Source organism: Canis aureus, chromosome 22, assembly GCF_053574225.1.
Source record: "Canis aureus isolate CA01 chromosome 22, VMU_Caureus_v.1.0, whole genome shotgun sequence".
Taxonomy (NCBI): domain Eukaryota; kingdom Metazoa; phylum Chordata; class Mammalia; order Carnivora; family Canidae; genus Canis; species Canis aureus.
The window spans coordinates 45,676,769-45,700,647 of NC_135632.1; the positions used below are offsets into that span (position 1 = coordinate 45,676,769).

The 23,879-nt window shown below is 35.9% G+C and overlaps 1 protein-coding gene across 32 annotated transcripts in view; it reads left to right on the plus strand.

Moving 5' to 3' along the window:
* LRRFIP2 (LRR binding FLII interacting protein 2) overlaps positions 1 to 23,879 on the plus strand; it is a 107,976-nt gene that overhangs the window by 48,958 nt on the left and 35,139 nt on the right. For 10 of the 32 annotated variants that reach the window (XM_077865838.1, XM_077865837.1, XM_077865847.1 and 7 more), the window contains exons 5-18: positions 1,127 to 1,183; positions 1,283 to 1,327; positions 4,193 to 4,261; positions 5,984 to 6,025; positions 7,480 to 7,545; positions 9,082 to 9,156; positions 10,590 to 10,640; positions 10,722 to 10,766; positions 11,581 to 11,628; positions 12,070 to 12,126; positions 13,288 to 13,356; positions 15,560 to 15,649; positions 21,594 to 21,638; positions 22,984 to 23,100. In XM_077865838.1, coding sequence (XP_077721964.1) covers positions 1,127 to 1,183; positions 1,283 to 1,327; positions 4,193 to 4,261; positions 5,984 to 6,025; positions 7,480 to 7,545; positions 9,082 to 9,156; positions 10,590 to 10,640; positions 10,722 to 10,766; positions 11,581 to 11,628; positions 12,070 to 12,126; positions 13,288 to 13,356; positions 15,560 to 15,649; positions 21,594 to 21,638; positions 22,984 to 23,100 — 876 coding nt within the window. The remainder of the gene's footprint in view (positions 1 to 1,126; positions 1,184 to 1,282; positions 1,328 to 4,192; positions 4,262 to 5,983; positions 6,026 to 7,479; positions 7,546 to 9,081; positions 9,157 to 10,589; positions 10,641 to 10,721; positions 10,767 to 11,580; positions 11,629 to 12,069; positions 12,127 to 13,287; positions 13,357 to 15,559; positions 15,650 to 21,593; positions 21,639 to 22,983; positions 23,101 to 23,879) is intronic. The other 22 variants (XM_077865861.1, XM_077865863.1, XM_077865862.1 and 19 more) reach the window with 14 other exon arrangements.

Sequence of the window (23,879 nt, forward strand, 5' to 3'; positions counted from 1 at the left end):
GATATTGTATCATTGAATCATATTGGCGCTTATAAATAGACTTCTGAACGGATTTGGTCACATGCATCAGTGTGCACAGCAGACGACAACCAGGAGTTTTTTTGAAGGACACTGAAAGATTATGAAAAAAATAAGGCATTAAGTTGTGGTGTTTCTGTTGAATGAATGTTTTTATATTTGAAATGAATGATCAGACATAGCCACATCTATTTCCACCCGTGTAATGATCTTGCTTGAGGTATTGATCCATTTTGGAAAAGATAGCATTGATTAGCTATGAACCCAACCGGACAGTTGTGTGTAGATTCTTAGTCAATGCAAATTACTTTACCACTTTGGACTTTGAAATTCTGAAAGACCATAAGTTTCTTACTGTTGCAGTTGATTAGACTCTAGGAACTAGTCATTTGATCTCGCAGACAGGACTTAATGCTCCAATGCTAATAGCTGACTATGGAAAAGTTTAGAATTGCATTTAATTTTAGTCAACTGTTAGGTTGTGGTAATGTTGTTTGTTTGTTTTTTTTTTTTTTACCATCTTTATGAGGTATAACTCTTGAAATAACTTTACCAACTCTAAAATATTTATGTAGTTTCTTCTAATTATAAGTAGTTTTTCATATTAACAACACATGGGGCTATTTTATTTTTTCTTTTCCAGGTAGAGTGGTGCAAGAAAACAAAAAAGTTCTTTTGCAGTGAGCACAAAATTATTACCCCAGTTTTTTTAAGCCCTTAAACTATCTCTGTAATAAACATTTCTTCCTGCCTTGCATAAATGAACATTCATAATGAAAAGATCATAGTCTACTTTTAATGTTGACTCAATTTCTCTTTGTTAAGTATACTTGCTTATTTTTATCTTGGTGTTTTGAGCTTTGTTGGTCATATATAGATTACATTCTACAAGTGGCCAGACGTACATACACAAGATTATTATTATTACTATTTTCTTTCCACCTCAAGCATGTGGCTTCCCCTAGCCCAGCTTTTGAAGCTGAGTTGTCCACACCTGTTTGCTATAAGGAAGATGCTGCTGTGCTCCTAACTGATTGTTGTTTGAGCAGTTCTGATAGACAACCCTCTGTTTAGTGATTAACTCTCCATGTACTTTCTCCTTTCCCAGGAAGATTCAGAAAGGGCCAGGTATTCCCACCGATCTAGTCATCGTCGACCTTATCTGGTTTGTAATAACCAATAAACTTACCCCTAATACTTGCCCCTCATTAACTTAATGCAGTCACCCACAAACTTGTGCTATGTTTGTTTTTGTTCTTATCAGGGAGTTGAGGATGCATTGTCCATTCGAAGTCTTGGCAGTCACAGGGTTGGTATTTTAAGTTGTTTGCACCATGATAGCAAAGCTTTTATGTATGAACTTTCTGCAGCATTATTGCCTGAACAATCTGACAGTGTTCATATTCTTTTGCCTTTAAAAAAAAAAAAAAGTAAAAAAGAAAATATTGGCAAAGTCCTTTCATTGGGAAGTAATCTTTCTCTTAAATTATTGTTATAATTAATATAAATCAACTCTAAAATCATGGATGTTTTAATCTATTAACATGTATTTACTATTTTTCTATAAAAGGACCTTTGATTTTCTAAAATTTTCACAAAATAATAGGATTGATTTTTATAGAATGACCTCTCTGTGGTTCAACTTTCATATTTTCCTACTTTACATATTTTAAAATAACTATTAAATGGGTAATAGCTTTGGGGCTTGGTTGACTATGGTTTTATTACATTGAAAAATTAAGCTACTGATTTGAAAAATTCCCTGCTATCATGTTTATAGTACTTACCATATTTCAACATTTTGATGAACATTTTGTAGTATGCCTTAGCTTTTTAGCATACATTGCTATAAAGTAAATGAGAGTTCATCCATTAAAGACTTGTATATTGTGCCAAGACACTGATCTCTTTGTAAAGAATTGTGCTTTAAACTTGAAAGTAACACTTTTAATTTATGCATTGATAATATTGATATGTATATATCTAGATATTTTTTTATCAGTAAAATGATCTTTCATGTTGAAGTCTATATTGATTAACTTTCCCGGAGTCTAGTTTTCTTCCTGTCTTGTGTAAAATATAAAAGTACTCTGTTGATAAACCAATTGTGTTCTGGTATACCTAGTTACTGATGTGTTTGTATTATTAACTTAGTCCTTTACACTGGTCATATTTCTTACTGGTGAATGTAATCTGTCTTTTTGCAGTAAATGAATATACTTGGTTTTGAATCATAAATATTTTAGTTAATTGCAAAAGTTTAGATCTATAAGAATATCAGCAAGCCTTCACAGCAATCTAATCAGCAATTTAAGAATGATTTTATAGGAGAAACATTTTTTAAGATGATAAATTCATCCTGTTTCTCCCTGGAGATTTTTATTTTTCCTCTTTAAACACTTTAAGAACACTCATACAGGGAGTTAGTCAACAAAAACTTAAAAGTTGAGTGTTGAGGGTTCCCCATTAAAAAATATAATGTATGGTTTTTTTTCCTTTGCTTTCCATTAAAATGTTCATAGTGTGAAATTTCACACAGTTATCATCAAACTGGTTATTTATAAATTTCTAAGTAGCTTCGGGGAAACTTGATTATATATTAGTTGTATTAGTTTAACTGCTCAATAAAACCATCCAAGTTTGACTTAATTTAGGAACCTTTAAAACAAATCTACAAATAAGCACAAGAGAAATTAAACCTGCATTTGGTTTACCATGAATGAATTGGTTACCGTGAGTGTCTGTAAAGTAATGATGATGATTTTCTTTTTATGGAAATTGTATAATTAAATAAATTTAAGATAAAACTAAAACTGGCATAGTATTTTATTTCCCTAGCTATGTGTAGCTATGAAAATTTCTACTATGATAAAGAGTAAAGCTCCCAGTATTTTAAATCTGAGCATGAAAATTAATAAAATTTTTATACCCTAGGGGGATTGTAGTATGTTATTGTGTATGTAACACATTTTAAATAGTTAAATTTCCTGAAGATAAGTCTGAAAGCTCACTAATAACATTGCTTAAAAGAAATACAATTGAGATAATTTTTTTTCTTTTAATGAGGTAATATTGGGAGTTATAAGTTTTCATCAGATTATTTACATTTTTTTTAAGATTTTATTTTTTTTAAATTTTTTTTTTAATTTTTATTTATTTATGATAGTCACAGAGAGAGAGAGAGAGGCGCAGAGACACAGGCAGAGGGAGAAGCAGGCTCCATGCACTGGGAGCCCGATGTGGGATTCGATCCCGGGTCTCCAGGATCGCGCCCTGGGCCAAAGGCAGGCGCCAAACCGCTGCGCCACCCAGGGATCCCAAGATTTTATTTTTAAATAATCTCTATACCCAGTGTGGGGCTTCAGCTCACAAGAGTTGCATGCTCTACTGACTGAGCCAGTTAGGTGCCCCCAGATTATTTAGTGTTTTAAAATATAACTTTACCACATACATTAAGCTGAATATGTAGACAGCTTTTGTTCTCTTCTAAAAACAAATGTGATGGCCTAAAACACTGACCTAAACTTTATTGGGATTTGATATATAAATTAGGAGTTTGGATATTTCTTTAGAACTCACGAGCTGTATACTAAGAAGGTCTGACAGTTTGACATCTGAACACTAGCAGTACCTGGATGTGAGGCAGATGTAGTTAAGGTTTTCTGCCATGTTCTTAGGACTTTGATCTTTCATTTTGTCCACTTAATTTCAGTTAATACTTTCTTGCCAGATGGTAGTTGGGTTGAAAATGGTGTCCATGCTATAGACATTCTGTAAAAAAATAAAAAGAGCAAAGATAGTTTAGAACTGTGAATGGTAGGTTTGGGGAAAAGAGGATGAAATCAAAGCCCTGAACTTAGAATTTAAGCAGTTTGGTTATTTAAAAAACAATCTGCCTTTAAAAAGCATCTTACAAATGCTTGGTCATTGCTTTTTATATTGAAATACAAGAAGACTGTAAGGTAGAGATCCAAAGTTAGAAAATTGAGATGATCTTGAACCAGAGTGATTGGGATACATTGCAGTTTCTTATTGGTACAGATTTTTACTCTTGTATGTATTAGTCCCTCTTTAATTATCAACATCCTTAAATTAAATTTTAATGAATTTAATTTTAATATGCTTACAATTTTTGTTTTGCCATTTACTACTACACTGTTTAATTCCATGGAAGAACCCATCGAAGGACATAATTGGGACACACTGGAGCAGAGCCAGTACACCTAAAAGGAAAGACATCATGGTGTGTAGTTTAAAAAAATGTTCAGTGTTAATAATGCATTCACTGTTGTTCTCAGAGTTCTGCGGGCTTGAGTAATAGATATATTCTAATGGTAATAGACATTTGCTGAACGTAGTTTCCACAACTTGTTTGCTCTATTTCCTTTGATGAACTATTTGTTTTTAAGTAGCATAAATTCCAGTTGTCATGTATTAGGGGGATTCTTTTCATTTACCCAGTTGTTCTAGTAGCAGTTGGAGTGTCCAAGGTATGGATTTCTTACCAGGTAGATTCAGCAATTTTTAAAAAATCAGCTGAACTTTGCATTATATTTTAGAAAGGGAAAATTGAAATAGGGCAATTTCAATTCACTTGTTAAATTCTGTGCCTTTGTAAAATGCCATTGGTGCTACAAAGAGGATCAGAGAACATAAGACATGACTGTTTTCTTCGGTGAACTTATCTGGTTGGGAGGGTGGAATAGTTTATATGCAAGAATGTGTGGCTTGAGTAATACATGTTTTAGTGATTTTTTTTTTAACAAAGAAGATGTATATATATATATTTTTAATTTTTATTTATTTATGATAGTCACAGAGAGAGAGAGAGAGAGATTGGCAGAGACATAGGCAGAGGGAGAAGCAGGCTCCATGCACCAGGAGCCCGATGTGGGATTCGATCCCGGGTCTCCAGGATCGCGCCCTGGGCCAAAGGCAGGCGCCAAACTGCTGCGCCACCCAGGGATCCCCTAACAAAAAAGATATTTTGTTAATGGAGAAAAGGCCTAAGTGAAATTTTTATAAAGAAGGAACTTTCCTTTCAGGGAAATGTCACTCACCATAAATGACATTTTACCTTTGCACATAATTTACCAAATGCACGCCTTTAGGCATTTTAGAAAATTTTAGATAAACAAGATTTATTTACACATGTAATAACACTTTTTATTGCTTGCCATTTCTGGATAAGATTGCTTAAAATGTATAAGCTAGAATGCTTAAAGAACAAAATTAGGAAATCATAAATCTAAGTTGTTACTATTTAATTCAATTTCTTGGCTCTGAAATGTGGTGTTATGCCTATTATGTCCTTAAGGACACTACCTGAAATTTTTTTTCTGGTCTTACCATAAATTTTATGTATTTTTCTTTGACTGATACTTAATGTCACGCTTGTATGTATACTCTGCATATTCCATACTTTGCGTGGACTGTTTCCAGTGTTGTACTTTTTTTTTTAAAGATTTTATTTATTTATTCATGAGAGACGCAGAGAGAGGGGCAGAGACATAGGTGGAGGGAGAAGCAGACTCCCCACGAGGAGTCTGATGTGGGACTGGATCCCAGGGCCCCAGGATCACAACCTGAGCCAAAGGTAGTCACTCAACTGCTGAGCCATCCAGGTGCCCCCTTGTACAGTGTTTTGAATAGGGAAAGTTCTTGAGAAAGGAAGTTTTTCAGCTCTGTATCCACAGGCAGATCCAAGGGAACTTCCAGATTTTGATGCTGCAATCGCTTTTTTTGTAAGCCCGATTATATTATTTATGTGCAGTAATTTATTCTAGGAAAGTGTGGGTGTGGGTAAGAATATTAATTTTGCACTTTTAAAGTAGTGCTGGATTAAAAATTTTTAACTTAAATTCCAGTTAGTTTGGATTTTTAATAACTTTGCAAATGCTTTTTTTCCTCTTTATATTTCTGATTTTGGAAATACAACCAACTTTCAACTTTTTCTGAAATCCAGTATGACCCTCTCAAGGATCGATCGTCAAGACTTTCATCATTAGTATGTAGTGCATGACTTGTGTTTAATGTAGTTTTACTTTATAAGTGCCTGATCATGCTAATCATTATGAGATTATGACTAACTTTCACAGGTTTGTTATTTTGTTTTGGGGAAAGCATGTGGCCACCAATGCAAAAATCATTGTTCTGCAATTGTGGTATAATTGAACATTTAAATAATTTTTTCTTTTAGAATTTCAGGATCAGATAAAAATGATTTACTTCCAAAAAAAAAAATGATTTACTTCCTTATTCAGGACTAAAATTGGTATAGAAATATCTTTTCTAGTGATGAGCTACCCAGCTGACATATGCATTGCCTGAAGACGTCTTTGCCAGTGTTTGATATCCACTGACCTACAGACCCTGCTGTGTTTCTTGTTATGTATCACAAGCCAGCAGGTGTGAAGCTGCTAAACAGGAAGTAGCCAGCAGTGACAGGTCATACTTGAAACATCAGTTATGTCTGCTGATTTTTGCTTGATTTGTTTTTTTTTTTTTTTTTATGTATGTCAGTTTAGCCACAGAAGTTTAGTTATAGCATGTATTCGTTGGGTTAATACTATGTCAGATTGCCTGAGTTTCTAGGCTATATGGTCATATGATACATATATTCAAAAAAGAAAAATGAGAGGATGAATTCTGCATCTAGCTGTGCCTATGTCAGATAATTTGCCTAGAGCAGACTATTGATAGGTAAGACACTTCTACCTGCACTTCCTCATTTTAGGTGAGCAGTACATACCTAGATTGGGTTTCTTGTCTACTTAATGACCTGCATAGTAGTATTTCTGTCCTTTATTCCCTCATATACACTTAGCTTGGTGCTCCTGGGAGAAGTTAACGTATTGAGACAGTGCTGTCTTCAGAGGATCTTCGTGTAAAGTCATTGTCTGATAATGCTGTTGCTACAAGGGGCAATCCATACCATCTTGGCTGTTTTCTTCCTGAGCAGCATGTGCTGGGGGACCACTAACTTGGGTCCAGAGTATTTTCTTGGACAAAGCAATGTCATGTTGTTTCTCTCTCCATTTTGTTTTTGTTGATCCCAAAGGATTGCTTTTTGGCCTTTAGCTAAGGAAGACCTAGAAGGAGGTGGACCCTCTTGTCACTCACACCTTTATAAAGAAGATAGAAGGACTCAAAGTGAGGGGTAAACTCACAAATGCCCTGCCTGGCTCTGTGTCCTAATTACGTCTTTTTAGCTGGCTCTACATGGAGATGGATGTCACAGGAGAAAATGAGGGGGAATGCAGATGTGTTAAGGTGCTATATACCTTAGCTAGTCAGTTAAGTGCCATATATCTTTCACTGACAACAGAGAAATAGATTTAATGGAGACTACTCTGTATCACATATACATCTTTCTGTGTATAATTTTAAGACATTTTATTAAGTTAATTTTTAAACTTCACTATGTGATCATGAAGGTTAACTTCAAATGTTTACTTCCAGGATCATTCTTATAGTCACTCTTATGGAATGAAGAAGAGATCTTCTGGTTCTCATAAAGACCCACTGGTTAGTTGTGTTCTGTCTCATGTCCCACTGTCTTATGCTGCTGTAAAATTCACTAATTACTTTTAGGGAACTTAAGAATTATGACTGCTTTGGTGTATGCCTTAGGCATTATTGAAATTTGATAACATGCTAAAACATGATTTATCAGAATGTTAATTAAAAGTAATTTTGTTTTCACTTACAGGATTTAATATCAAGTTAATACAAGGAATTCTTAATTGTCTATTTTCATTTATGAACTGTCCTCTGAAATATACTTCAAGAATAGTTTTAGTGAGATTTTTTTATCCTTATTTTAGAAATTTGAGTTGATTTAATTATGATATTATAGGCAGTACCAAACTCACAAATAGGTTTCATTCTGAGAGTTCATAGGTTAAATTTTGGGAATGTGGAATGAATTTTCTGGTAGTAACAATGAGGTATGTTTTAGCAGAGTTCCCATGTTGTCTTGCAGAAAACTCTTTAACCTAGAATGCCATTAGACTGCAGAACTAATAGTGCTCCACTCCAGCCACCTTGCTAAACATTTCTGTCGGGGGGAAAATGTATCTAGAATGCCCATTTGGGGCATTAGGAACAGCTGTTCCAATTAGGCTGCCGCAGTACTGGCAGGAGAATCTGTCCCGAGTTCCCTGTTAACTGGTTGCTGTGGAAGGGCTCTGACCTTTGGTGGGGTGTGGGACAGGCTTGGTAGGGGTTGGCAAGTAAGAGGGAATATAATGGAGAGGACATTAGTGAGAGACTGGAGGGTGAAGCATTGTGAGCTCTGGGGCGAGATGAGCCCTGGTACCTTTTTGAGGGTGTGGTGTGGGGAGGCAAGGCCAGGAGTGGCGGGGGGTCAGTGGGAGTAGGGGTGCCCCCACTTGGCAGTGCCAGCAGTGCAGACAGAGTCTTGCAGTCAAGGGATTACGTACATTTCCTTAACTTTGAGGGAAAAAGATGGCTGGACAAGTTAGAAAGGGAATGTTACACATGACTTTCTTTTTGTCAGGTAACCACAATCTGTATAATCACTTGTTTTGTGCTGTGTATGAACTTCCATAGATGTTTTAGGCCAAACCTATTTAGTACACAATTGCACTATGTCTTTGGTAACTTAAATCCATCAGAGTATTTTGACAAATAATGGGACTAAGAAAAGTTTGAAGAAAAAGACTTTACGATTTTCTGTGGCATTGCCAAATGGATTATAAAAGTGGTAATTACTCAGTTGTCCTGGATTTTTCAAGGATGTTACTAAGTATGACATGAGAATAAATCACTTATTATTTCCATTCCATTTTGACTGAGGGTTTGTGCTCATGTTTTTAAAGTAAAAAAATGTCATAACTTGGTTTGAAAACAGTTAACCTTTAATATTAGTCTTTCTTTTGAGATTTGAGATAACTATTATTTTGAGTTTTATTTAATGCGATTCAGTGCTTTAAAGTCATTGTTTTGGAGGAGAAGGGATTGGTAATATCAGAGTTTGCCTTTGTGTGTTGTCAACAATGTTTAACCTAAGAAAAATGTGTTTAATTTTACTTTTTGCAGAGTGGCCTCTACTTTGACCAGAGAAACTATAGCAGTCTTAGACATAGCAAACCTACCTCTGCCTACTACAGTCGGGTTTGTCTCAAGCTTTTTGGCTTTGTGTGTCTTATCCAACTTTAACAACTTTCTAACTCCCGGTTTTGCATTTTGACTAGTTAGAACTAATCTGTGAGTGGCTGTATGTACACTAGTTTGTGGTAACTGAATTCATAGAATTTCTGTATCTTTACATGTGAACTATTGAACCACCATAACTGTAAATGAGTCTACTTTTTTCCAGTTTTTTAAAATAAAAAATGTTTAACACAGAAATGTTTAAAGAATTATATAGTAACCACCCACATGCCTACTTCTTAGATTCTACAATTAATATTTTACTATATTTCCTTTATCATATTATTGTCTGTCTGCCCATCTATCAATCCAATGATCCATCTTTTTTTGTGGGGGGGTTATAGTTCAGAATAAGCTGTAGGCATCAGTATGCATCATATTGGATGGCCTTGTAATAAAAGCTTACATGTAAAAATTTAAACTGTAAATGGGATGAGAAGAATATAATTATTTAATGTGAGAATCCTTATTTTTTCAAGATATGTGGCACATTGTATATTGGAAACACAAATATATGGCACATAGTACATATAAAATAATTCAGTTGTCATAGGCTGCACACACAACTTAGATATTATTTGCTCTATTTGATGGGCTTAGCAAAAAGAATTGAAAATTATATTGTCAGATGACATCAGAAAAAGAAAGACTTAGTTCCTTTTTTTTTTTATTAAAGTTTTTATTATTCATGAGAGACACAGAGAGAGGCAGAGACATAGGCAGAGGGAGAAGCAGGCTCCCTATGGGGAACCTGATGCACCACTCTATCCCAGGACCCTGGGATCACACCCTGAGCCAAAGGCAGACACACAACCACTGAGCCACCCAGGTGCTCCAGGTTTAGTTTCATTTTTAAATGTGCTCTGCCTTGTTAGTGCCTTGGATTCATTGTGACCAGTACATTTTATGTGCCTGAACTAAGACACTTTGTCCATGGCTTGTTTTGAAAATACAGGCTTTCTAATCTATTTAGAAGAGAGTAGTTGTAATGATAACTCAGAGCTCATTTACCTGGTTCCTCAGCAATCAGGTCCATCAGGAGTCTCCTGTGAGATCTCAGAAAATTTCCCAGCAGTTGCTGGTGACCTAGGTGTGGCCACTGTCCTCCACACTGCCTGTGCCATGGCCTTCTTTTCTTGAGTGTTTTCTTAGGTTACCACCCTACCTTCTAACATTATTATTGAAAGCCCAATAGGACTTACACACATTTATAGAAAACTATTCTAAGCTAAGTTTTTCTCACTTTATGCGTTACCTAACTACTTTAAGCACTCAGGAATTGCTAATGAATTTTGGAGTGTAGAATAAACACAGCTTCTGTTCTCATGATGGAGAAACCAGTTCTCCTTTGGTTTTGCTTAATTATCTTATTCTGTTCTGTTTTTGTTTCTTAGCAGTCTTCTTCCCTGTGTAGTGACCCTCTGGCGACATCAAAGAGTACCAGGGTTAGTACTTTCTGAGAAGTGTGTTGCCTTCAGAGCTACCAGTTGCTTTTCTTTGGGTTAAATCATGTACTTTTTTCATAGGCCTCCTTTACTGCAAACTCTTGTCTGCTGAAAAGTACCAGTCTGGTTTGTATTTTTCTCTTCCAATGTGTGTACTCCTGGTGAAGCTGCTCTCATGGTGCTGACTCTGGCTTGACAGCTTTCCTCCAAAATAGTCAAGGACACATGGCTTTAATGCTATGTGTACTGCAGAATGTGCTGCCAGTGCTTAAAATGCAAAACTTTAGGGTAGTAAGAAAAAAGCCCTTATTTTCCAGATATTACTGGCTATTGGTAGGCCCTTGCTTAGAATTGGTTTCCTGTAGAGAAGACAAACTTCCATGGGCCCACTAAATTTGTATATTTTTGTGAGATGATTGCCCATACACAGTTTCTTTGGGATAACTGTGGCCTTGGCCACGTTAATACTAGGCTCTAATAAAGCAAGCTGACTAGAAAGCAAAAGCTAAGCTCTGTTTAACGTGCAAGTTGTGAGCTGGTTGCTTTCAGGCTGTTGCTTTGTTGTGCTGTGGCCTGTTCTAGTAGACTGGCAACTTGAGGCTTTGTAGTTTCATTTTATTGTGCCAGTGGGCAAAATGCTTTGCGTCCCTTGTCTTCCTTTTCTGTCTAGTTCCCTCCTTTGAGAGAATAAATTCATAAATGTTCCTTCTCCTAGTTTCATGACATGATGATGAAAGGAAATACTGTAATGATGCTTTTTAAATGAAGTGTGAGTTTGAAGTTTTGGGACTGATGTAGGACTTTACACATCAGTGAGTGTTCTCACCTGACACGCCCTTCTACAACACTTTTTGGAACTGAGTATTGCGAAGAAGTTGTGACATTTTAAAAACAGCTTTGCTACCTGAATAAACAGAGTGGTGTTTCCTCTGTCCTTTAGGTGTCATTGTGTGACCGTGGATTATATAACCCGTATGGGTCTCGAACTGTAAGTCAGCTGGAGGGAGGCAGTGAGGAGGGTGTTGTGGAGGTGGGCACAGTTGACTTACAAAGAAAAAGTCATTTAATCTGACCTGCAGTTGCTCCCTAAGCTGTGACCCATGAGCTAGCCAGTTGTTACTCTCCCTCAAGCTGTGAGGAACTGCTTGCTGGAAATTGGGCTTACAGTATGAAGGGGATGTATAGGTGGAGAAGCCTCTCTTCCTCGTTATTAGTCTCTGAGGAAGAGGATGGAAGCAGTACTCTTCAGGGCACCCCTTCCCCTCCTCACCCTCCAGCTAAGGGCTACTGTGTCTGGAAGGTTGGGAGGGAGGTCAGGATCCAGACCTGGGAGCCTGTGACCGCTTAGGTCTAGGGTCATTAATGTAGCCCCCAGCAGAGAAAGAAGCTGACCAGTATTGTAAAACCTTTCTTCTTGGAAACTTTATAGCCGTCTGAATACAGTTATTACTCATCAAGAATAAGTTCAGCCCGAAGCAGTCCTGTGGTGAGCCGTCTCGTCTCTTTGCATGCTTTCTAGATACTTTGGGTTGTTTCCTTAATCTGTACTCACAGTCCAGAATATTGAGGATGTGTGTTTTTCACTCTTTGTGCATGGATTATCATTCTTCTTCAGTACACAAACTCAGGTATACTAATTTGTCCTAATCCGTGGTTTGCGTGTGACTGTGACTTAGCACATCATTTTTGAAATGAGTCTGGAACCAGTGCCATTAGAAGTTTTAAAACTCTCAAGAATTCCACTCCTATACCTAACAAAAATCTACACAGGAATGTAAACATTTATCTCCTTAAAAGGAGATAAAGGCTTTTTGAAACAAGTAGTAAGTTTACATTTCACCTTTCTCCATAATAAAATTCCACTTGGCAATTCTTGGGCCTGGTGGCATTTTTAATGTACCAATATGATGACCCCTTGCAAACAAAATTGTGGTAATATATTTTCAGTCAAGTGTAGAACCTTGTCCTTGTGTGCTGGCTACATGTTATTTCATTTGCAAGTTGTATTCAGAATTATTATCTTAGTGATGCCAGAATGACTCCTCAGTGATGTCAGAATGGAGGTAACCTATACACATGGAAGATAAACGTTCTACTGCTCGTGAAATAGGAAGAAAACTGTAGGGTGATTTAGAACTATCTCCCACCCATTGCATAGAAATGAATAAAGGAAAATAAGAATCATCATTTCAGTGTCCTGGCTGGTAGGAAATTCTGTCTTTGACTTATTTCACTTGAAGATGTTCTTATATTTTCTCTCCCAAACTAAAGCATTAAGTATAGTTTTTGACCCCTTGTTGGGATCCCAAAAGGCCTAGTGGTTTAAAAAGCATGAAATCTCTAGCTTGTTTTGGTTGGTCTGTTTATGCCCTAGCCCTCCAATCCTGTCCTTTTTCCTGTAACTTAAATAAAAGATAGAGTAGTATTTTATTCTGTGTGCTTTTTTTGAATATCTTTTAGTGTTCAGTGATTGTTTCTTATACTTTAAAGCCACTTTTCTGTTTGATGGTACACAATAAATGATGCCAATTATATGCTCATGTAGAGTATTTGCATGCTTCCCCAAATTTTACCTAATGTGCTTACAGTCCTGTAAGACCTGTAGTGAAATCACATCTTTTTCATTATCTGCTTTTAATACCTGTAGTTTGCTGATGATGACACTGCAAGCATTGCGTCTTCTGGTCATGCCAGTCATGGGCGAAGGGACAGTGTGGTGAGCGTGGCTTGCATGCAAACACAATAAATTTTAAAATTGCACCAATGTGTGATCCTATGAAATCTACTGGAAAGTGAAATTTGCATTTGATGAAAATGAACATTTTGCTCAAATTTAGCTTATATGAGTAATTTGCCTTTAAAAATGTGTTCCTGTGAATATGTATTCTCTGTGGGCTGTGGAAGCTGTCATCATTAATTTGCCTCTTTACACCTCTTAGTTGCTAGTCTTTGTGTATTTGATTTTTACTTTTTATTTTTCGTTTTATGCATGTGCATTTATGCACAACATTCACCAGAAACAAAAAAGCTTCTCCAGCAAAATCAATGCTTTGTGTAAAATTTGTAACTATGGATTACATATCATGTTGCCATCAGTTGCTTTCTTTGCTGTGTATTTAAGGTGTATTGTTTATAGTTTGTTTATACATCTTTTAAGACCTGTGAACTTTGTTAAGCGTCGTTGATGGCAAAATTTAAAATTTTCGGTTAAAAATTCAACTAGCATAATAATTATAGAGGCAACAAATAGCTAGGTTAAAATACAAATTATGTGATTTCAGATTATTCTTTTGGTGATGCTGGAAGTTTTTCAGGGAGCTGATGACATTTTTGCTATATTTAAGAATTGATTTGAAAATTACATTGGTAAGGGTGATATGTCAGCTTAGAGCTAGAAAAGAGAGCCATGTTTTGTGAAAGATTATAAATCTGAAGCTTTCATAGAAAAGGAGAACACCGAATATTTGTGAGATTTGTTGCCAAAAATGCAATGATCTAATTAAGGCAATTGTGGTCCATTGGCAAGCCAGTTAATGTTCATACAGCTGAAGGACAAAAAACAAGCCAGGACCCCTGAAAGTGGCTTGGAACGTGATGGAGTAGAAGGAGCAGGCAGGAACTTTAAAGTAATAATGCCTGGGTTTGAGCTACAACCTGTTAGTTGTATTAATGGCAATTTATTTATAATGGGGATGTTAATAACTATCTTTGTAGGTCTGCTTAATATGTGCATTAAATGAATTACTTACTATATGGAGAATACCAAAATTCTGAGACAGTAGGAACCAGTAAAATATTAGGTATATGTAAATCTAAGTTGTATACTATAACTGTGAATAAAAAAACTGTTGCTCCACTGCATTAGCCCTTAGCAAAACTTCACACTTGTAAGCCTTCTTTGTCTCTGTGGATGGATTTCAAAATTCCCTTCCTGGAAGGGAAGAGTTCTTTTTTTTAAGGGAAAAGTTCTTAAGCAAGGTAATCAGAGCTGAGGTAAGGCTGATGAATGAGGTAAAAAGTACTCATTTATTATTCAACAAAAGTTTATGGAGTACTTATTATATGGGATGCAGTGTATTAAGTACTGAGAATAATGTGGTCAGCTAGACAGACCAGATTTGACTTCATGGAGCTTATATCCTAGTGAAAGAAATAGAAAATAAACAAGAAAGGACGAAAAGTAACCCCACGGCTTGTGAAGGGAAAAATAAGTGATAGGACAGGAATATTGAGAGATGCATGTGTGTGTGTATCCATCCCTTTGGATGGGATGGTCAGAGAAGGCTTCCCCAATGGAAGTGACTTTTGAGCTGCGACTTGAAATGGGAGGAGCCACCTGCCTGAAGAATGAGAGAAGAGCTCTCTTGGCCAGTGACAAAGTCTCAGGTGGGAAAAGATGGAGTTTGGGGAACCAGAAAGGAGCCAGTGTAGTTCTTCCCTTATTTTGTTCCACAGTTCCTGGTCTTGAGGAATATGAAAAAGAGGGAAGTGTAGAAATTGGGTAAAAGGTGTAGTAAAAACCCTGCAAAGAATAATGCATTGAGCACATATGTGCTTAACAGAGCTGATAACTATAATGAACTATAAATTTTTGAAATATGGTAGAGGCTTTAGGTAAATACTATCCTAGTGAAGATGATACATGTGCTAAACACAGGAGCCCTTTGCTGGCCCTCAGCAGTAAATGATATACAACTCAAGTTAAAGTGCGTAAAAATTTGTTTTGCAGAGCTATGATTTCCTTTCGGAACCCCTTTACATTTCTACTTTTTTGAGTAGGTTAATTGCAGCTGTTTCTTCATTGCATGACACTTTATCAGGCACCAAAAAAATTTTTTTTCTCTCATGTGCCAATGTTCTTACTCCTTTCATCTGTCTTTTCTTAACCTTTAAAGCATTTCATTTTTTCTGGTTGAAAGGTTTCTACCGCCGATTATTTTAGTCGCTCCAATCGTAGGGGGAGCGTAGTCTCTGAGGTGGATGACATCAGTATCCCCGATTTGACCAGCGTGAGTGAATTGCATGGGGGTGGTTGTGGTGCCTCAGGCTTGTGACTAACGGCTAATACATTAGCTATTTGAAAAGTAGGAACATAATTTACTGCCTTAATTTTTCTTGTACTGCTGTAACATAAAATACAGTTACTTGTTTTATTTTGGAATGTATATATTGATCTGCTCTGATTTTTAAAAAACTTTTCTGTGAAAATTTTCCCCTGTAGAACCCATTAGCAGCTTCAACAGTTGCCAGTATTTTGCCAATTTTGCTTTATGTCTTCCCCTCTCCCTCTTTTGTTTTTCTGAATTATTTTATTTTTTATTTTTTTGATATTTTTTTATTGGAGTTCAATTTGCCAACATATAGCATAACACCCAGTGCTCATCCAGTCAAGTGCCCTCTTCAATGCCTGTCACCCAGTCTTCTGAATTATTTATTTATTTATTTATTTTCTTCTGAATTATTTTAAATCAAATTGTCATTTCCTACTAGTTCAGTATGCATCTCTAATTGAGAATTTCTTTTTCATATTCACCCCACTATTATCATATCTAATAAAATTAAAAATAATTCCTTAAAACCATCTGATGCCTAGCTCATATTTAGATATTCCTGATCAGTCTTAAATTTTTTCTTTCCTTTTTATTTTGGTGGATCTGTAAAGTCCTGGACAGACTTTGAAAGTTGAACAATAAAAGATATTATTTAGTAAAGTATCACTGATTTTCGGTAACTGGGAAGAATCTGAATAAATTTTAAACATTTAGACTATGGCATTATTTTGAAGAAATGCTTGTCCATTGCTTTTACAATCATTGGGAACTAAATTTAGGAAATATTGTCCAGTAGAGACATCTCGAGGCATTTGTCTTAATGAAAGAGCTCTAACCAGCAGATACTTCCCTGCCTGATCTAATCCCCTGGTTTTCTCTTTGACACCTCTTTTTTTTTTATTTTTAAGATTTTATTTATCTATTCATGAGAGGGAGAGAGAGAGAGAGAGGCAGAGACACAGGCAGAGGGAGAAGCAGGCTCCATGCAGGGAGCCTGATGTGGGACTCGATCCTGGGACTCCAGGATCACGCCCTGGGTCAAAGGCGGGCGTCAAACCACTGAGCCACTCAGGGATCCCTAATACTATTTCTTTTAGAGGATAACTATATAGCTCATTGTAGACCAATGAAAAGTAGACTTGATATTGATAAGATCCCTCCTACCTTTTGAAATGATAATCTAGGAAATCTGCATTTTTATGTGAAAGATCCTGATTTTAAAATGCTGACAATGAATTCACAATTTTAAAAGAAACTTTCAGGCTTCCCCATTGTGGATCAAATATATGTGTACAGTCTGCTCCATTTATAACTTCTGAGCTAGGAGTGCTGAAAAAGTGTATCAGGCCCTTATTTGGCAATACTATTTATGATTGCTCTAGCCTCTGGTCTTTTTTTCTGCATTGTTTTTTAATTTTTTAAAATTTATTTATATTTTTAAAAAAGATTTGATTTATTTATTCATGAGAGACACAGAGAGAGGCAGAGACATAAGCAGAGGGAGAAGCAGGCTCTGTGGGGAGCCTGATGCTGGACTCGATTCCAGACCCCGGGATCACGACCCAAGCCAAAGGCAGATGCTCAACCACTAAGCCACCCAGGTGCCCCTTTCTGCATTGTTTAAGAAAAAAAAATAGAACAAGATACAAGTTTTTATTTCTAAACAAACTTTAAAAAAAAATCTTTATTTTTTCTTTTGAGAGAGAGTTTGTATGCATGTGCAAGGGGAGGGAATAGAGGGAGAGAGAGAGGATTCTTTTTTTAAATTTTTTTTAAATTTTTATTTATTTAGGATAGTCACAGAGAGAGAGAGAGAGAGAGAGAGAGAGAGAGAGAGAGGCAGAGGGAGAAGCAGGCTCCATGCACCGGGAGCCCGACGTGGGATTCGATCCCAGATATCCAGGATCGTGCCCTGGGCCAAAGGCAGGCGCCAAACCACTGCGCCACCCAGGGATCCCGAGACAGAGGATTCTAAGCAGACTTCTCATTTAGCACAGGGCCTGACCTGAGGCTTGATCTCATGATTCTGAGATCGTGACCTGAGCCGAAATCAAGAGTCAAATGCTTAACTGACTGAGCCATAGAGGTGCCTCTCTAAACAACTTTTAGATGACAGTATCAGAATGTATTCACAACTAAAGTGCTCTATTTCTATTCAAATAGGTTCAGTTGTATTTTACCATTTTAGTAAGGTAAAATCATCTGTCAAACTAAGTAGCCATATACTGAAATGAGGTTCAAAGGGTCTTTTAATCCGAGAATAAACATCTTTCTTTTACAAAGAAATAAGGAGCTTAAAGCATTTGACAAGATATGTATTCTAAGAAATATTTCTCACATGTGCTCATTTCAACAAATACTCAAGGAGTTTAGATTTAAAGAGAATCCATAGTCTCTAATGTCAAAAGCAAAGTATTTTCAGACCTAGACATAAATAAGGCAAAGGCATTTATCACTGAAATGTGGGAAAGATTATATTTAAGATTTTGTTTACTGGTTGATAATTTGAAATTCTTTAAGTAAATGCTACTTTTGAATTGTTAAGCATTCAAACTGGAATATGAAGTCTACCACCATGCTTTTCTTTTTTCCCTTTTTTTTTTTTTTTTTTTTTAAGATTTATATATTTGAGAGAGAGTGCATGCTTGAGCAGGGGTTGGTGGGGTGGGGAGAGGGAGAGGGAGAGAGAATCTGCAGCAGACTCCCCACTGAGCCAGGGAGCCAGAAGTGGGGCTCCATCTCAGAACCCTGAGATCATGACCTGAGCCAAAAGTAAGAATCTAATGCTTAACCCACTGAATCTAATGCTTAACCCAGGTGCCCATGCTCTCCTTTTCACATTAATACTAATATGAAATATTGCAAGCTTGTTAGCTGACTTCCAAGTTCCACCTATCAAAGAAACCCTTTTCCTGATTGGAAAATTACCTGTTTAATTATTTAAGGATACAATGACATAATATTTACTTGAAATTTTTGGGACTAGTAGGCTATAGTTAACATTAATGACCAACTCCCAAGGACTATATTTGGGGGGGGGGAGAAAAAAAAGCTTTGCTTAATGTTTTTTTGTTTTGGGTTTTTTTTTTTAATCTACTTTTTTATTAGCAACTTTCTTTTTTAATAATTTGATTTACCTCTGGTATTTTTCTGTCAGTTTAATTTGCATGTTTTATAGAATTGTTACAATATAGTTTATACAGCCTTTGTTTTCTGATTTCTCACTCACTAATCTTATAAATGTTTTATATATTAGTACATATTCATTTTTCCCATTGTTTTTTATACACAGGTTTTTTTTTTTTTATACACAGGTTTTTTTAATTAGCTGTGGTTACCATGTTTTGCATTAGATCATCTTTATTCATCTTACACTTGAAAGCATACATCTTTTTGCCAATCTTTCTGTATTTTGTGCCTTAATATATTAAACATGATTAAATTTTATTCCATTTAAAAGCCTTTTAGTATCCAGCAGTCTCTGGGTCATCATTATGAACATTAACTTGTCATTACAGAGCAGTTGTATAGTAGACCTCCTGGGATGCTAGAGAAAGCATTGGGGCTTTTATTTTAGAACACCAGTTTTCAAGTAGCTTTTTGTCTAAATGGAGGACAGCACATAATATAGCACAATCTGAGAAGCCAGACCTGGAGTCTCTGGCCAAGTCACTGCAGCCCAAATGACTGGACTGCGGCATGGCTGCTCTTGGCATTTTCTGCTGCCTTAACAATCCCTGAGGTTTGGCACTTGATCAGTTTGGGTTGCGACAGTTGGGATCTGTCAGAAGACAGTGAAACCAATAGATAGAATCAACATTGCGATGGACTAGTTCAGTGATGCAGCCTCCGAAATGTAAGATCATTCCAAGGTGACTGTTAAAAAAAAGGGGTGGGTTTGGGGGGGATCATTTTTTGAGAGGGGAATATAAGCCAGGATTTCAGATATTCAGATTGACCTAGAAGAGTGTTTCTGAAGGTTTCTTGTTTTTCTCTTTAACTAATAAAAAGAGAGCTGGGGGAAAATACAGCATTTTTATTCAGATATGGTATTTCTTTGATTCTGAAGAATAACACTTTAAATATCAGGCAATGTGTTTTACTAGTATAACTGTGGTGGAAGTTTATCCCTTTTTGCGACAATAATTTCCAATATTAAAAACTATTGCAATTGCTTGTTTGTTTTCACACATTTTATATGTGATTAAAAAAATCGAAGTTAACTAAAATCAATTCCTTTTTATGACTATTACAGTAAAAGGTAGCAAAAAGAGATCAAAGTCTAAGATAGTATTTATATTACTGATATAGTACTTCTGATAAAGTAAACACCTTTAATTGTAAACTGTTTATTGGATAAATACTGTGAGGGAAGAATGAACATGATAAATGTGGGCAATGAAAGAACAGAAAAATTTTCAAATATGAGGAAGTTAGAGTGAAGTGATCTGAATAGAGCCAGAAATAATGGCATTTTGTGTTTTAATAATTAACCGAGGAAAGTTTTCAAAATTTTTTCCCCTAGATTGGGCTAGGAGGGCTGGTCTAGGAGTTGGAGTCTGGGTATATTTTCCTTTAGTTAAATCTCTCTGTGACTTTTTTCCTCTAATGGTAACTGGACCAGTATATACATTATATGAACACAGTATATAAGTTATATGAATACAGGGTTTAAGATTCACAAAACTGAGAGATGATGGACCCAACCCTGACATTTAGTAGTTGTTCTACTTTCAGGAAAATCTTTCACCTCTGAATTTCTCTTTCCTCAGCCATAAAGTCAGAATTTGGGATTAGACCTATAAGGTACCTCTCTTTATGAAAGGAACACTAATCCTATCTGCAGAAGATAGGGTAACTCAGTTATGGCGTGTCCAGATGACAGGACATGATGCTACCCTTAAAGTGAATGAAGAAAGTTTATAAGTACAAATGGTAGAGCATGACTCATTGACTCATTTGTCCAACCAAGTTCAAGTCCTTCTACATGCCAGGTGTTCTTTTTGATGTTAGGGATACAGAAATGAACATATAGACCTAGAGTTTACCTTACGGAGAAAGAAATCAGACAATAAATAAATTAACATGAAGTCAGAGAGTCATAAATGCCATGAAGAAAAATGAGGTCATTTCTTTAATTCCTGAATCTTGGTAAGGAGAAAAAGAGGATATAGAATGTATTTGGGACATTAGTTTAGAATTTGTTAAAGACTCGGGGGCTGGTTGCCCTTGGATTGAGAATTGGAAGGTTTGGTTGTCAAATAGTAGGAAGAGAGGCTTATTACCTCGTTGTACCCTTTTGTGCTGTTTGTTTTTTTTCTTTTCTTTTTGACATGTGTGCGTGTATTGCTTAAAAAAGCAAAAACCAAAAAACCCAAAGAACTGGATCCTTAAGAGCTGTGGTAGAAATCTTTCTTGATGATATATTTAACATGCTTTAATCCAATCTGAAGTTTTTTGGCTAAGTGTACCGGTCTTATCTATGTGTCCCTGTCCTAATAATGTTTAGATAATAAAGTTTTGGCCTTTGGTTTTATCAGTCTTCTCCTTTTGATGCGTACAAATTTTTTTTGTGTGTTAACTTTTGCAATGCCAAAACTCAAGTTTACATAAAATTTTCTTTAACATGTTTCAAATACCATGAAAAGAAAATCTTTAAGTTCTAAACTTCTGCATAAGGACAGCTTACTTACTGCATGTCATCCTTAGGATAAGAATTAAAGTTCTTGACATTTTGTCTTATGTGTCTCAACTTGTATTTCATTTTCAGTATGTTTACTTTTAGGTTCCAAACATCGGTTGAACTTGGAGAACTCAAAATGAGGTCACTTCTTTTTTCCTCTGAAAAAAACCCCAGCATGCTAAGCATCTTTTCCTGATTTTTATCTCTGTTCTTTTCTAGTTGGATGAAAAATCTGACAAACAGTATGCTGAAAATTACACAAGGGTGAGTATATAAATTCCTAAGGGAATTAGTTTCTCAAGGTCAATTAAACTGAATTTCTACTGCTATTTCATTATTTTACTACATTTGAACTGGTGGAGCTACTCTTCCTTTCTTCATCTATTTCCTGTTCTTGACCCCCCAAATTCCTCTGAGCTTGAATCATGTGAAGCATTGGGAAGAGAAAAGATACTGCATTTTTATTTCCTTGAATGTCACTTCTTAAACTTTTGGCTGCTCTTTTGATTTTCATTCCCTAGAATTTGATCCTGAGAAGAAGCCATTAAACACTGAAAATTAAGTGTCTTTAGGAATGGTGGAGACAAACTCTGAGGGTTTTTTCCCCCCTTAAAAAAAAATTTTTTTTTAAAATAACTCCTTTCTAGGAGTTATTTTGTGTTAAAGTCTCTAACTTCTATACATATTTTTAGAAAGTCATCTTTGGGAAATTATCAGAATTAATTTCATGAGGTACCCAAAAAAGATATATCAGTTCTGTCCAGTAGAGATACAGCATAAGCCACAAATGTACCCCGCATATGTAAGTTTAAATTTTCTAGTAACCTCATTAAAACAGTAAAAAGAAACAGGTAAAGTTTACTTAAATAATATATTTCATTTAACTCATATCCAGAGTATTTCAATGTAATCAATGCGAAAAATTATTAATGAGATATTTTACATTCTTTTTTCCATAGTAAACCTTTGAAATCTGGTTTATATTTTACAATTAAAAAAAAATCTCAGTTTGGACTAGCCATATGTCAAATGCTCAGTAGCCCCATGTAGCTAATGGCTACTATATCGAACAGCATAGATCTGTGTCATTTGTTAATCCAGTAGCATAATCTAACATTTAAAGTAACTCTGGGAATAGCAGTCTAAATTCATAGTGATACAATTTGCTTGAGCTGCAGATTTTGTTTCCAACTCTATCAAAGTAGTAGGAAAAGAAAAGATTCTAAAGCAGCTTCGGGAACTCAGTAGAAGGACTGCTAATTAGCATACCAGTTATAAGTTCTGAACTGTTTTGGATTAATCTGATGTGCTCACCCCAGTGTTGTTTAAGATACAGCAAAGATAAACTTAGGAAACAACTTGCACACAAACTATTTCCTTTGTTATTATGGATTCTAGATTCCAATAAAGTATTGGAGTAAAGAGAGTTATGCTTAGTATGTCTGGGCCCTTCTCTGCATACCCCCCTTCCCATAGCAGTCTGCTCTGTCCACACCTTCTCATACACAGGTCTCCCTCACACCCCCACCCCAAGCCCAGTTTTAATTTCCACAGTGAATGTATTTGGAAAGAAACAAGACTTAGATGTGTCTTCTTCCTCTTTCTCTAGCCTTCATCTCGGAATTCTGCCTCAGCAACAACCCCTCTGAGTGGAAATTCATCCAGACGAGGGAGCGGAGACACCAGCAGCTTAGTAGATCCAGACACCTCATTAAGTGAATTGCGGGTAAACCGCAGTCTTTGGTTTGCTTTTTAAAAACCTTTTTTTGGCTTCTTTATATACGGAATACTGGGACTATTAACATTTAATGTGACTTAGTAGAAAGAAAAGGAGTATGAGTTCTTTAAAAAAAATTGTTAAAGACAGTTCAGGAATGTGACTCATCTTAAAGGAGATTAGTTAATTCTTTTTTTCTGTTCTCTTTCCTGAATATTTGATGATATTGGAATGAGTTCTGCTAATTTACAGATGCCAAAAAAAACTTGTTAATGTATGTAAAAGTAATTCAGATATAATTGGCCATATTTTAAATGGAAAAAATGTGGATATACAAGGAACCAGACTCTAGGAATTGTCAGTCTTTTGAGCCATTATGGTATTATCTGGCTACTTGAATATGGTTATCTCTCAATTTTTCATTATAGATGTAGTAATACCGGGGATAACAGAAGTACCAGGGTTGAGTCCTCATTCTTCTTATTAACCTTTTTATTAAAAGATGAGGACTTTGAAAATGTATTTGAATGTCTGTTGTGAGCAGTGGGGGAAGGGTAATAATAAAAATTGCATTCATTAATTGATTCAACATTTATTGAGCCCTTGACCCCAGAGATTTAGGCAATGTACCACATCGTGAACTTCAGGAGTTCACTGTTTCATAGGGAAGACAAACTGATAGAAACCAGTACAACCACATTGTGTGATACTATGTAGTAGCCAGAACAGGGTTATTAAGGGAATTCAGAGAAGTGTCAGCTGTGTTGGACTAGAAGAAGAGGTAACAA